Source organism: Nuphar pumila, chromosome 3, assembly GCF_984573655.1.
Source record: "Nuphar pumila chromosome 3, dmNupPumi1.hap1.1, whole genome shotgun sequence".
NCBI lineage: Eukaryota > Viridiplantae > Streptophyta > Magnoliopsida > Nymphaeales > Nymphaeaceae > Nuphar > Nuphar pumila.
In genome coordinates, this window is record NC_143251.1 from 59,408,720 (window position 1) to 59,423,813 (window position 15,094).

Sequence of the window (15,094 nt, forward strand, 5' to 3'; positions counted from 1 at the left end):
ATTTTTAGTGTTTTGATAGTTTAGTATGCAATAGCATAGATCGTGGTGTAGTTTTTACTATCCCACTCTGAACCCTTGCATCATATTCATTAATCATTTGGAAGAAAATCACTATTTGAGGGATCTTTAATCCCATGAACCATCCACACAGGCACTTGTGTGTGCATAAGTAAAGCAAAGATATAATCCAACCAAAAGAAGGTCCAAAATCTATAACCAATGATTATCAGGCAGCTCTCCTTCTCCAATATTTGAGTGTTTCATCAACTGAATCTTATATATTTATTATTTATAATTTATTTAACAAGATATATGTTTTGTGAAGATTTTATTTTTTGAGAAGAAAGGCAAACATTCTCATTTTGTAGAAATTAATTCATGACATATACAAATATAATTAAAAACACGGTGATTGAGACAACTGAATTAGAGATGAGCTATCAAAAGAGGTCCCAATTCTAGAACCGCTAAACATGAGCATGTTGAACCAACATGTCCGGAAGCAAGACGGTTGCTCCTATTTTTTGCTTTCTTCAACATCATCCATTCTCTACACTCGTTGGTGGTTCTAACCTGTAATAACTTTATGCTTGGGGTTGCCCTCTAAAAAACAATCTCATTCTTGTGTAACCAAATCAGCTGCCATTGAAATCAAAACCCAGCTACTCCACTCGTAGTCTCCTTTGCCCGATCCTTTTGGTAGAGGAACACATCTCACAGACTGCAAAAACAATCAGTCATAACCTCGTTCTAGAAGAACTCCTGCAGCTTCCTAAACCATATGCACCCAGCGAAGAGGTGCTCATTAGATTCCACAACACACACACAAAAATAGCACCCACTAACCAGTTGAAACCCCATCAATTGGAGATTGTCATCAGTTTTTGCCATGCCGTGGAGAACGAGTCACCCTTGGAGGAAGGTCCCCCCCCCGTGATAGTGATCAGGCAGCCAGGTCGCAAAAAGGGTGGCCTGTATCTAGTAACAAGAGGTCATATTTTACACTCCATCTTTCTCGTATTTTCACCTTATTTTGTCATTATTGTTCCTAATCCTCATTCCTGACAATGATCACAGCAAATCCCGAAGCTGTTGGCTAAACTATGTTGTCTAGCTACATTAATCTGCCATTGTCCCTCAACCGACCAACTGTTGTGAAGTTTTTACATCTCAACATGTTTTTCAAAAAGTGGAAAGGGATGACTCACAATGCATTTAAAATTTACAATACAAAGTATTATAATCTGTTATTGTTTAGCACTTAATTTAAAGACATACCAAAATCTTGAAAATTCAGAATCTAAAACATAATTTTTACTTCCTTAAAAGAATATTAATTAAAAAATAAAAAATAAAAACAATATATATTGTCTGATTAAAGAAAAACTCAACTATTGGAGAATATATAAACACCATATGATAATCCATGATTGTAGAGGGTGTTCAAGTCCAGCTCATTTCTTGATTGAATTGAGCCATGGTTGAGTTCATGAAAACCCTGAGCCAAACAAGCAAAGTACAAGCTAGTTCATTTACAATATATATATATATATATATATATATGTTCATAGTTGAAAATAATATAATTTACAACATAAACCTACTAAGCCAAACTCAAACTCAGCTCATTTACAAAATAAATTATTGTTTCAAACTTATAATGAATAGGATTTGAACTCTAAACTTATTGCGTGCAGGCTAAACACTTCAACCATGCATCGTTTCATTTCCAAGCGCAAGCTTTAAGATTTGAATATGAAGCATTTAGGAAACTGAAGTAGAAGAAAGTAATAATTGAAGAGAGAAAAAAGTAACATTAAAAAGGGTAGATAAAGCCTGCATTTTTGCTCATCCTTGAGCCTCTTCTCCAAAATAAGTCATAAATAAGTTTTACATGAAAAAATAATTACTAAAAGAACAATTCTTCTTATAAAGTAAAAGTGTAATTTCAATATCATGAAAGTTTGACATTTTACATGTGGGTGATTCCTTGGAATGGAGCCAATTGATATACAACGATGGGACTTCTGACTTTATGTTTTGAATCATCCCAAACAAGTGAAGCTGATGCCATAGGATTGGCGCCAAGAGGATCACCATTCACCTCTACCTTAAAGGATAGACGTTGTCCCCGTCTGCTAAATAAGAGAGTTTTTGGTGTGACACTGATCTTAAGCCCACTTGGGACATTGACCATTGCTTTGTAGACTGAAGTTGTTGCACCAACATTGGTCACTGTGCGATAGAACACGGCATGGATCGGGTCGGATCCATTGTTAACTTGGACCTGCATCGATGGGTAGTTGAGACCATCATAGCCTTGGCCGACAGGTATGGCGGAGCAGTTGTTATATTGACCACCAGTCATGATTCCCAAGGCAGCACCGTCTATGTGATCTTTACAGAGAAATTGGGCGTATGACAATTGGTCCATGTCATACACTAGGCCTGGGTGAACAGCATGTCTTGGATCAAATAGACCCGAACCGTAGGCAAATTCTGCGTCCTCATTCAGCCTTGGGTCCATCATCTTTGCTGGAAATGAGAAAGAAAAACGGTTAAAGATATGGTATAGGCACCTTTGAATCTTCAGATATAATGGGCTATCTGGGTTAGCAACTTCCAAGGTTAGGCACATCTAGAGCAGTTACGGTCATAGGTTGTATTCAATCCATCTTGTACATCTCACTTGGAAACCATGAGAATGTTAAAGCGGGGGGCCATACATAGATAGCTCCATCAAGTGAGATGTGCAGTTGCGATGGAATATAACATCATATCAAATAGCATGACAACTGCCCTCGTTGCAACTATTTGTAAGCACCTGCCATGGTTTTTTTTTTCCCCTTATATTGGCAAAAATAGGCACCTACCATGTTGAGAATTGAGTATTCATTTCAATGGAGAGAGCAGAGACATTTTGCAGATTATTTTTATGAATTGCAATATAGAACTATTGGCATGTTATTTGGCGAATCTCTAATTATATTTTTGTTTGCAAAAGGCAAATCAATGGATTTCCAAATTCACACATTTACAGACCGAAGCAATAACAGAGAACAACACTACTATTTTGATGCAATCTACCAACTATAGAATTCTTTGAGTGAAGTAAAGGATCAAACTTACGAAACCACAAAGACAGATCTATACATCTACAATCAGATACTAGTGTGTATTTTATTTGTTTTAAGGCATCATTGTCAATGCAAAGCAAATATTATAGAGGAAAAATATCAAATAAAACAAAATAGAAAACAAATTTACCTGTGGTCATGAGAGCAGACTTGATTGCAGCAGGAGACCAAGGAGGGTGGAAAGACTTGACGTATGCAGCCGCACCACTCACATGAGGACATGACATTGAAGTTCCAGACATTATATTATAGTTAACCATTCGTTCGTCATCCTTCTTCCCAGTCATTGAAGATAATGGTGTATATGCGGCCAGAATATCTAGCCCAGGGGCAGTGATATCAGGCTGTAATCAAGGGTATGGTTATTAGATCAAGCAACAATGATTAGCACTATCCGATCATTTAGAGGACAGAAGGGGATGCATGGCATCCAGTCATTGGGCAGAGTACCTACTCAGCCAATGACCCGATTTGCTCTCCCTTTTAAGCATGTAAAATACTGCATTACCTTGAGGATTCTTGGTGAGAGTGTATTCGGGCCACGAGATGAGAAAGATGCAATTTGTGGAATGCTCACATTAACTGTATAAGACTTGTATATAACTGCATAAGGCGACCTTCAAGAAAAATAGAGGAAAAAATCAATTTTAATGGATGATGTTTGGAACAATCTTTGTGCAACAAGTATATACGTGATGTAATATAGCAATTCATAGAGCTTTGGAGAATAATTAAGATGGCAAAATCAGGTTTTTGGAAGGTCTGTTGGCTTCAGTCTCCCATTGCAGACAACATTGTCAAGAGTTGGCAGTCTTATTGATGTGGCCAAATATCGTGGGTGGGCTTTAATTAGAGTTCCAGATATGACTACTCCATTGCTTAACTTTATATTGACATCGAATTGCTTCCCAAATACGAATTCGGGTGATATTCAAGGATGGGTTTGTGTCACAAATAACCCTATCCTCCTCTGGAATTAGCTAGATGAACAAGGTTAGGGGCCCAACCGAGAAGGAAGGAGCTGTAGGCTGACAGAGAAGGATCGTCACCTACGATACACGCCACCGCGCAACAACAACAACAACAACAACAACAACTACGCAATTGCGCAAAAAGGGAGTGAAGATGATTTTATAGTGGTGGTCAATGCATGGAAGCCTCTCACTTCAAGGTTTCATTGTAACCGTTACCCATGTCAGGAATTTAAGTGAGGAGATCGAGTTTCAATTTACTTACCTAGTGGAATTGATGTAATCATTTATTGTCATTGATTTGTTGGTATCCACTAAAACTGCTAGTAGAGCAAAAGGGAAAGTTGCGTCTTGTCTTTTGTAACTCTGAAAGATGATTCCAGCCCCTCCAATGTCCCTAACACTGGAGTCAAGGTCTCCTTTTACCAAATCACAAAGAACAATCTTCCCTTTCACCTTGTTGGGATCTAGAGTCTGATCACAAAAACTGCAAACAAATTGTTAAGCAATCATGAGTACAAGCTATAATCCTATTGCAGCCATTTTATAGGGTGCGAATCTTCAATCCACTTTTGAAAAATATTTTTTGACAAATATAACCGTACGGATCAGATCTCTATGGTCAAAAACCTAAGGATTGCCTCTTGTAGCGAATTCTTTTAAGAAGTACGTGAGATTTTATATATATATATATACATATATATATATATATATATACACTACACGCGCAAACGAACCCCAAGAATTTCTAAAAATTATCTTGAACTTTCCCGAGGAACGCAAAGACTATACAAGTATGCAGTTGTTCTTACGTTGGATATGGCCCGTAGCCACCTGAACTGCTTCCTGCCTGGGCCCCAGTGATGAGTGGGTAATATTTCTTATTCGGGGAATAAGTATTTAATGATATGCCCTGTCATTTTAAAAAGAAGAACCAAATTAACAAACTTAATATATAAGCTAAAACAAGCGACCTAGCTAGAAAAAAAGATTGTGAAGAAAATTTTTAGTGAAGAGCCAAAGGTATACTGTAATCTGCATGCCATTGCTCAGTGCAAGTTTGGTTCTGAACTGCCGATCAATGGAACTCGCCGCCACCGTAAGGATCCATGGTGACACATTCTCCACCATGCCAGGGTCAGGGCCATCGTTCCCGGCCGACGCCACCGTGATAATTCCCTTACTCATGGCATGAAACGACCAGATCGATATTGCATCCTTGAGGTATCCATTGTTCATGCCGCCTATGGAGATTGAGATCACATCAACACCATCGGCGATGGCATCGTCGAAGGCAGCAAGAATGTCGATGTCGGAGCAGCCAGTGTCTTCCCAGCATACCTTGTATGCAGCAAGGCGAGCTGCAGGGACTGCACCCCGCGCAGTGCCATTAGCAAGCCCATACATGCTTGCGTTTGGAACTTGGACACCAGCTGCAGTTGATGCTGTGTGGGTGCCATGACCCTTAGTGTCAACTGTAGATAGTATATCAGAGGGTTGAAGTTGCGTGAAGGGTCCGTCTATTCTATAATAGTTGGCTCCGATGAGTTTGCTGTGTCAATTTAATTATTGAAGGTTGGGAGTGTAAATCTTTGAATGAATCAGAGAGAGAGAGAGAGAGAGAGACAGAGAGAGAGAGAGAGAGAGAGAGAGAGAGCATACTTGTTACACCCACTAAAATGCTCAGATCTTTCACATGTGCCCTTCCATTTAGCAGGAGGAGGTCCAAGATCCTTGTCGTCAAAGCTCTGTGAATGGGGGCTGATACCTATGTTTATATGAGGAAAGATGGCATCATTTTCTTGAAAAGAATCAATTTTATGAAAAGAAGAAGAAGAAGAGCTCCTTCAAAATAAAATAAAATAAAAAGAGCAACAAATGTGACTGGGTCAAGTTGGCTAGAAAACCAAGGAACAACTTATTCATATCTAATCAAACCATTGCTTACATTCATAATACCCTTTAATGCTTACCTGTGTCCAAAACTCCAATGATGACATCACTTTCAAACTTGAGCTGCCTTTTTACATTCAAAGGGAAGCCGACGAAATCCCACGATCTTGTGGTGTGAAGCTTGTGATAGGAATTAGGAAATATTGATGTCATGCCTTCAGTTTCTGCACATTATTAAGTAATAGTATATTAAACAAGCTAAACTATTGGAAAAATTGATTGTGTATACAATAGTCAATGTACTTGTGTTTCATACTAACCAGCTAAACTTTTTGCTTCCTCCGGTGAGAGTTTTGCAGCGAATGCATTGAAACTTCGCTTGTAACTGTAGACCATTGTCTCTCTTGCAATGTCATGGCTGCCAAAATGAATTTCATGAAATTAAAGCAAATTGCTCATCACATGCTCAAGGAATGCCAATAATTAATTGTGAACGAGTCGAAACTTTTTTCATAGTATACACATTTATGATTTAGTATCAATAACAAATAAATTTTTGAAACTTAAGTTTGATAGGAAAACTCATTCATTTGAGATACTACTGCTACCATTTTGATGTAGGATTGGTTGGAAAACATCATGTGGCACCAGCCATGATTGTTTGGGAAAGCTAGGTTTATATATATATATATATATATACAGAGAGAGAGAGTGCTAAATGAAGCATGTTATAAGGGTTGTATGAATTTTTTTTGTTTTATTTTAAAAGTTTGATCATACAGATGAGATCTGTGTGCCTGGTATTATACGGATCAAGGCATGTAGTGTTTGGTTTCAAGACATGGTTGGTTTTTATAATGTTTGAAAAATTGATGGCCAAAAATCATAAATCTTCAAGACTCCAAATATATATCATGATAGACTGCACCTGTCGATGGATTTAGAGAGGGAGAGAGAGAAAGGAGAACATTCACCATTCAACATTACCAAAATACATCCAACAGAATATTGGATGGGAGAGAAACAAAAGAGAGAGAGAGAGAGAGAGACCTGCCGGTTACAGATGCAAGCATGTGATGGTGCGTGTCTGAGAGAAAATTGGATGGCACGTCTCCCATGTACATGATGTATGACTGCCAATGTTAGACAGTTTAATATATGAAATGATTAATCTATGTCAAGTATCAACAGAAAATCTTAAGTTATGTGAACCACCAATAATTGCTTGAGATTTATGACTTCCAAATAATCAAATAGGCAAAATGATATCCAATTGACTCACTAGCTACCTACTTGTGAGAAATAAATTTGAGCTAGTCTCATCAATTACTTACCTTCCTTTCCGTGGTGCTACTGCAATGGACCACCGTGAGTAATAGGAAGCAAATTATGAAGGACATTTTTGAAGTACCCATTTTTCTTTATCTGTTTGGCAAAAGATACTTGGAAGAAATTGGTAAAATGGATTTGGTAGGAAAAATAAGGGAATTTATTTGAAAGGAATTTGGATTCTTTTTCTTTGACTGCCTTTTACATGCATGCCAAACGGAAAAACAAATGCATTTTGGAATCCTTAATTCCCAAGAATCGCTCTACTTCCCAAGCAGAACCTTCACTTTTGCTAGACACAATGGAGGGCAAGGAGAAGATCGGTAAGTTGTTTTCACGTGGTAAGTATTAATAAGGTGATCAGTTGCTAGCCTGTGGTTGAGATCTTTTTCGCTTAAATTCTGGATGTTAGAAAACTTTCTGCATTTAGACCATCATAAAGATACCCTTGGCATTACAAAGAATGGAAAATCAATATATGAGCTGGATCCCAGCAACCTGGATCCGAACTTGAATTTAATGCTGCAAATATGGATCCGAACTGAAATTGCAGTAGAGTTGAACTCGTATATGAAGTTTTATATGGTAGTACTGATTCTGACAGTGTTTGTAAATGAGAGTTTTCATGGAAATAAGCATAAATAGGTTGATTTGTATTGTTGTATATATTCCCACACATGCATGGATCTAAATAGATTCAGATTGAGTCCAAAATAACATAAATATGAAGTCGATCTAAATATATAAGTAGATCTTATTTTAAAATTCATGTATGGGTAGCATGTCTAATTTGTAGTTTGGATCAAAAGTCCGTCTGGATCCAGTCCCATTGATGACCATTTTTGATCAATTAGACAAACCGTGCTTGGAGATCCATTTGTTAAAACAGGCAGGCTTAAGCCCTGGACAATGGAGCAGGGCTCAATTCTGGCATAGGTGAGGTTGGTCCAGATCTGACTCAATTCCTAATTTTCGTCATTTCTTTTTTGTAAACCCTAAATGTAGAACCACCCATCTTATACGTTTTGAACTGATTGATTGCCCTATTAATTGGGAATTAGGGTATCTTCAAAGGACTTGCTGTCAATTAGTAAATTGAACATATTTACAGCCTACAATTGTTGTCTTAAAACTAAAAGGCTCATCAAGTGGTTGGAAGACCATGAGCTTCGGGTCCTATGATTCGGTTCAATTTCAAGGGGTATCCAAGCTTTTGGCTTGAACCACCTTGAACTGTGTCAAATGTAAAAAAGCTAATGGCAAGTGAAGATGATCATGCTTATCCTCAGCTTTGTACAAAAAATTCTCCAATAAACAAGGAACTGATTGTAGGAATTTTTAGGGTAAAATGATCCGCCCCAACCCCAAATTATTTGTTCCAAATCTGTCATATTCGGATATGGATTATCTGAATATCAGATTTTATAGGTCAAATCTACTTCGGAATAGGATTGAAGCTTCAGACCCATTTTTCACCCCTACGCTATGCCACTTTTCAATGATCAGATCCAGTGTCGATTCAATCAAGACCGGATCCATATCCGGACCTGTTTTGATCCCAAGGTAAAACCCAGTCAATGATTCTGTTAGTGTAAGTGAAACATAGACCTTGACGGACCATAAATTGTGTGCCTGGAAAGTAGTCACTCTTCCATGCTCTTGTGGACATTCAGGGATTCCATGGAGCCAAACGTTTGCTTTGAACCTTGCAATGTTGTCCCTAAATGTGGGTCAATGGTTCCATTCCCAGCCATGTATTGGACCTGCTACTTGGCTCACAACCTACCGAGCAAGTTCATTTGGCTTCGCCAAAAAATATTAAAAAACAAAAAACCAGTAACAAAGACCATCATAAGTGTTTAATTTGGTGCACCTCTCTTTCCATTATTCGATCCACATATTCTTCGCGTTGGGAGTGTTAACTTGTACAGTGTAACTAGTGTCCTGCAATCCGGCGCTATAGATGTGTTTTGATATGGTCAATTTGCTAAGAATCTACAGTTGAATTATGCTTTTTTGACAAAATTCCGTTAACTTTCTGATAAAAACATGCTTTTTGGGGTTTAGAAAGATAACAATTATTATGGGATATTGATTTTTCAAACCCTAATAAAAAACCTGTTTATGTACCAAAAATTTGAATGATGCGAGACTAATTCACTTTATTCTTGACAGTTTTGCTCTTTTGTTTGGTCAAAATCATAGCGAACAATTGAATTTTTTGAGGTAACAACTTACATGGCACATGATTTTTTCAAGTGATAACTTACACAAGTAGTTTAACCAAGGCACCTAAATTTTTCAGGCAACAAAAAGGCAAAAATATTAAGAAAAAACTTAATGGACAGATTTGTCATAGTTTCTAAGACCTTCTCATAGGCTTATCTATCCAAATTAACTTTTGCTAGCGACATTGTTGTTTATCTTGTGAATCATGTGAATTTTAGCATAATAGTAGTATAGCAGGTGATGAGATATCACTTGCTGCAACAGAGGATAGAGAATAAAAAAAACACAGTTACAGTCCACTGATCCCAATACACCTGCTACAAAAAACATTAGCAGATGCAGAAAACATAGATAAGCAACCACATTAGACTACACTAGAGTCAAACTATGAGTCCATACAACTTCCATTTGACTGCAGATCATCCAGCTGATTGAAAAAACACAGTTACAGCCCACTCAGCCATTCACTTGTATATATAGGAGTTGTTTGCACACTTTTGTTCTCATTGCTTTTACTAAGCATTTCTTCAATAAAAGCTTTATTTTTTATATTTTGTTCTCTTGTATTAGCCCTTGTAGGCTTCTTGTATTGTCCTTAAAGGACTCGTGGTTGAGCACATAGTGAATCTGCTATTGTATGCCTTTAGTGGCTCTTGTCTTTTCATCTTCCACTTCTTTCATTACATCATAAGAAAGAGAGGTTGTGCCCTACCGTTTCCAAGGCCTTTAAAATGCAACCTATAGAAAAGTTGTCCTGAGTAAATATGTTGTAAGCTCACAACAACCATGTAACAATTGATTGCTTTTTGTTTGAAACTCACCAAACATAAAGAGGAATAAGGTTCACACACGTCTAGCTGGCTGAAAGACTCATTAAAAGCTCATCTTTTTAACATGAAATGTTGTCATGAAACTTATCGAACTGCATGTATAACCTTGGAGTAGTAAAACCAATCACTATAGAGATTGAAAATTTGTATAGAAACTCCCTTACAAACAAGCTACAATAGTAACAGGATTGATCAAAATAATATGAATCATAAAGCAAGATAGAAGTTGCATTAGTGCATGCTGAGAACCGATAATGAAGATCCCAGAGCTATGACAAACTGCATCAGCACCTTCATTTTTAGTAATTTAAATATATACGAGGAGCAATTCCATTTTCAGCAATAACCTTGTTGAGCACATGCTTAAATCAGCTGAAATAGTGAGGATTAAAAGAACTGCCACCATCATGAAGACCATAAAGCTGCAAAAAAAGCTACACAAGCAAGAATGTAGATTATGAAACAGAGAATAATAATGTAATTGAGACAACTCTGACTGTTATATGTGAAATTTATACAAAACAACATCAAACAAGTTATCTGATGCCAAATGAAATTAGAAATATATAAAATAAAAGTTCATTTTCTAAATCACATCGTTCTAAATCTTTGAAGAAGCTCAAAAAGGATGAGAGAAGTGTGTCAATCCTCCCAAAATAAAAACAAAATAAAACCCCAATATCTATGTCACACGGACTCGGCTAAGGAGGCACCGCACCCGAGTCGACACGCCCCAACACAGGTGCGGCTTCGGACACGGCCCGGACTCGGTCAATGCCAATTCGAAATCGGTCAACGAGTCAAGGCCGAGTTTGTCCATGTTTTGCACTCGATCAACATTGATCGAGTCTATTTTTGTCCATTCTTTAGGACAAAAATTTATAAAAACTAAAAAAAATATATCTTTTATATATTTTTATATATACTTCTGTCTTTAGAGAGAAAGACTGTGCAGAGCACAGTCTTTACCCAAACTGTGCAGAGCACAGTCTATACGAGACTGTGTATATATATATATACTTTTACAAAAGATAAAGCCCCCAACATTAAGAAACGAAAAAGAAAAAAATACTTTTATAAAAAAGTTGCAAGGTTTTCCTTCATTCGATGCAGCCCATTTAGTTTTTTCTTTCCCTCTGCCCTCGTCTCTCTCTAACTAAACCCGTCTTCTAACTCCCAACCTACCCAACCCCTCTCTCTAAAAAATAACAGAAAGAGAGTTCAAAGTTGAAAAAGTCAAGGTTTTTGTTTGTGTTTTTCTTACTGAATGATTTCCCTTTTTGTTCTCCTCTAATGGTTCAGTTTACTTGATGATGTGAGGATCATTGATTTTTTAATCCCTTTAATTTTGGGGTTTGTGGGTTTGGCTTAGTATTAGAAAAAAATGCATCACATGTAGGGATCAAACAAGGTCTTCACCCTCGCCTTGTCTTAAAATTCTCCCATCCATCCCCGCACAACTTTTAATTTTAACAATTATCCTCACCTCCATCCCCTGTCCAAACAAGCCGAGGTGGGGTGGGACCCCATTTCCCCTTGGTCCACCACCATTCCTAAAGAAGGAGAGAAAGTTTTACTAATAGGGATCCGTGATTGGGTGGGTGGGGAGGCAAGGCGGGGCAGGAGAAAGCGCAAGTCCAACCCCACCTCCACCCCTGCATACATTTTTGTTTTAACCTCCATCCTCGTTTCATGTCCTACATACCCGGTCCAAGGTGGGGCCCCATTTTTCCCCGATTCATTGTCATTCCTAATCACATTATAACCCCACCTTGAGCTTCAGATGGGGTTTGACCAGCCACTTCCAAACTAGTTGAAATATATTTGGCTAATATTAAGCTAAGGCACATAGAAAATGAAACGATTAATCACAAAAACCCAAATGATGGAAAGGAACAAAAATAACAAATTTGTGAGGGTGGGCCTACAAAAAGTGTTTCTTCAAACTACGAGAGAGAGAGAGAGAGAGAGAGAGAGAGAGAGAGAGAGAGAGAATGTGGTGGGTAGGCATGGAAGTTGTAAAAGCAGCTTAGAAATCAATGGTCCCCACCTCTCCTCTCAAAAGAAAGCATAAGAGATTTGTTAAATAAAAAAAAAACACAAAGATAAGTTTCTTACCTTATTTTTTCCTTATGCTCTCTCAATTACCTTTTTTAGCCTAGCCAAACCCACAAACCCCAAATTCGAGAAAATAAAAAAAAAAATCAATGATCCTCATATCAACAAGAAAAAAATGGACCATCAGAGGAAGACGAAAAGAGAAATGCATTCAACAAGAAAAACATACAAAGAAAATAAACCAACCTTTTCAACTTTGAACTCTCTTTCTGTTATTTTTTAGAGAGAGGGGGAAGCTGGGATGAGGTGAAACGGTTTCAGCTAGAAATAGATGGGTCATAGGGAAGAAACTGAATGGACTACATCGAATGAAGAAAAACCCTACAATTTTTTTAGAAAAGTACTTTTTTTACAATGTTGGCACCCTTTTTTCTGTGGGGTCCACTTGGAATGCCAAGTAATGTTGTTGTCGAAATAAACACCCAAGACTAATCTCCATGTAACTTTGAATCCAATGTTCACCAGCCTAATTAGTTTCTCATATACCTTAATTTCATTAGAAGTATATACATATATATATGAAAATTAGAATATGTTTTCCAGCAACTGATTTTAACCAACAATCATCCGATTTACAGATCAAACAACTTCTATCTTTCTCCTTCCCTACCTTCCCCTTTTCTCTCCCACCACTTCCACCACTATGCCACTAGCCTTCTCCCTAATGACCATCGTCACCCAACAAGGTCCACTAGTTTCCTCCCTATCACCTTCAGCCTCTATTAAAGTTGATTTTCTTCCCACCACCAACAACATTCATCTTGGTCAGTCTCCTCTCCACTTGCCGCAGTGTCTATCCAGACTAGTTTCCTCCCCACCACCGGCTAGTCTCTCTCTCTCTCTCTCTCTCTCTCTCTCTCTCTCTCTCTCTCTCTCTCTCTCTCTCTCTCTCTCTCTCTCTCTCTCTCTCTCTTTCTCTAGAAAGTGACGACCATCATCCCTCCGATGAGCCTCTTTTTGGCACTTTAAACATTGTCCCTCTGGCGAGCAATGACAACCATTCCTCCATCTACGAACCCCACCTCTAGCGATCTTCTGCTCTCTCTAATCGGGTTCTCCTCTGCATGTATCTCTCTGAAATCCACCAAATCTTCCCTTCCTTAATTACCCACGACCCAACTCCCCATTTTCTGCCATTTCCGTCAGAAAGGCAAAACCGCATATTTCTCTCATAGTTGCTTCGTCTCTGTTTCAAACCCTAATCTTTTCTGATTGCAGAATCTCTCTGTCCCTGCAAAGATCGGGAAATCTCTCTGTCCCTGCAAAGCAGAAGAGCCCTGGTTGAAACCCTAGCCTCTGCCCTCTCGGTCTCGACTCAAGTCTCATCTTCGTCCTGCGGTTCGTCCCCCTCTGCCACCATTCCAGCATCGACGACGGTGGGAGATTGGGAGTTTTTGGCGTCTAGCCAGCGGTGAAGGAGCAACCCCCCTCGACACTCAGGAGCCACCGTCGCCCGACCTCCTCTGCACGATGCCTCTCGCTGTGCTCGAACCACCATCACTCGACCTTCTCTGCAGCTACGCCCCACCGCCCCTCATGCAGCAAGTTCTTTCGAGTTTTGGGGGTTTCATGTCTGCTAAAGAGGGCCTTCGACTGTGGATCCTCGGTCCTTTGGAGATTTGGGGGTTGCATCACCCTCGCTCGCTCGTCGTGCTCCAACCCTAGGTCAACCTCCGACTGCAGCCATCCACCGCACCTCCGGCAGCCAGGTGCTCTCTGTCTCTCACCTTTCTTCCTCATGAATAGCTCGCCGCATGTTTTCTAGGGTATTGCTTTCGATCTCTCTTTGAGAGCAAATCAACGGTCCCTCCATATCATTTCTCAAATTTTGCATTTTCAAATTCCAAAATGATTTCAGTTAAATTTCTTTTTCAAAATTCAATTTCATTTCTCAAATTTCAAACTTTTAACTTTCATTCAAAATCCCAATTCCAAATTCAATTTAAACTAGAATTCTGAGTTTCAACTTTAAATTTTAAAACAAATTCAAGGTTCAAAATGAATCTCAAATTCAATTTTGATTTTCCACTTTCAAAATTCAAAGTAAATTCATTTCAAAAATTCAATTTCAATTTTTGAAATTCTCAAAATTCAGAGTAAATTCAGTTTAAAAGTTCAATTCTAATTTCAAATTCAAAATTTGTATTCTAAATTTTAATTTCAAATTTCATTTTCAAAATCAAGAGTTCAAATTCAAGTCTCAAATCAAGTTTTCATTTCAACTTTTAATTTCAAATTCAATTTCAATTTATAAGTTCATTTTTCAAAACTCAATCTTTCAAAATTCCAAACTTCAATTCTAATTTTAAGTTCAAGTTCAATTATGATTTCAAATCTCAAAATCAATTTTTAAGTTTGATTCTTTATTCAAAATCAATTCAAATTTGATTTTCAATTAATTTTAGATTTAAAAGTTCTCAACTTTGAATCCAATTTTAAAATCTTCAATTTCATGTTTTCAATTCAAGTTTTAACCTTTCAATTCAAAATTGATTTTTGAACTTCAAAGTTTACTTCTTAAAAGAATGTTTTTAAATACATTTCAAAATCACTTGAAAAAATCCAAGTTTTTGAAACATTTTTAAAA

At 37.8% G+C, this 15,094-nt stretch overlaps 1 protein-coding gene across 1 annotated transcript; it reads right to left on the reverse strand.

Moving 5' to 3' along the window:
* Positions 1-1,972: 1,972 nt before the first annotated feature.
* Positions 1,973-13,179, reverse strand: LOC149842960 (subtilisin-like protease SBT4.14). The gene is made up of 10 exons (XM_090000785.1): positions 13,118-13,179; positions 6,322-6,419; positions 6,082-6,225; positions 5,771-5,876; positions 5,138-5,660; positions 4,921-5,021; positions 4,374-4,595; positions 3,646-3,754; positions 3,268-3,481; positions 1,973-2,535 (listed from the first exon to the last, which is right to left on the reverse strand). Exons 1-10 carry the CDS (start codon positions 13,177-13,179, stop codon positions 1,973-1,975), a joined length of 2,142 nt encoding a protein of 713 aa, XP_089856911.1.
* Positions 13,180-15,094: the final 1,915 nt, after the last annotated feature.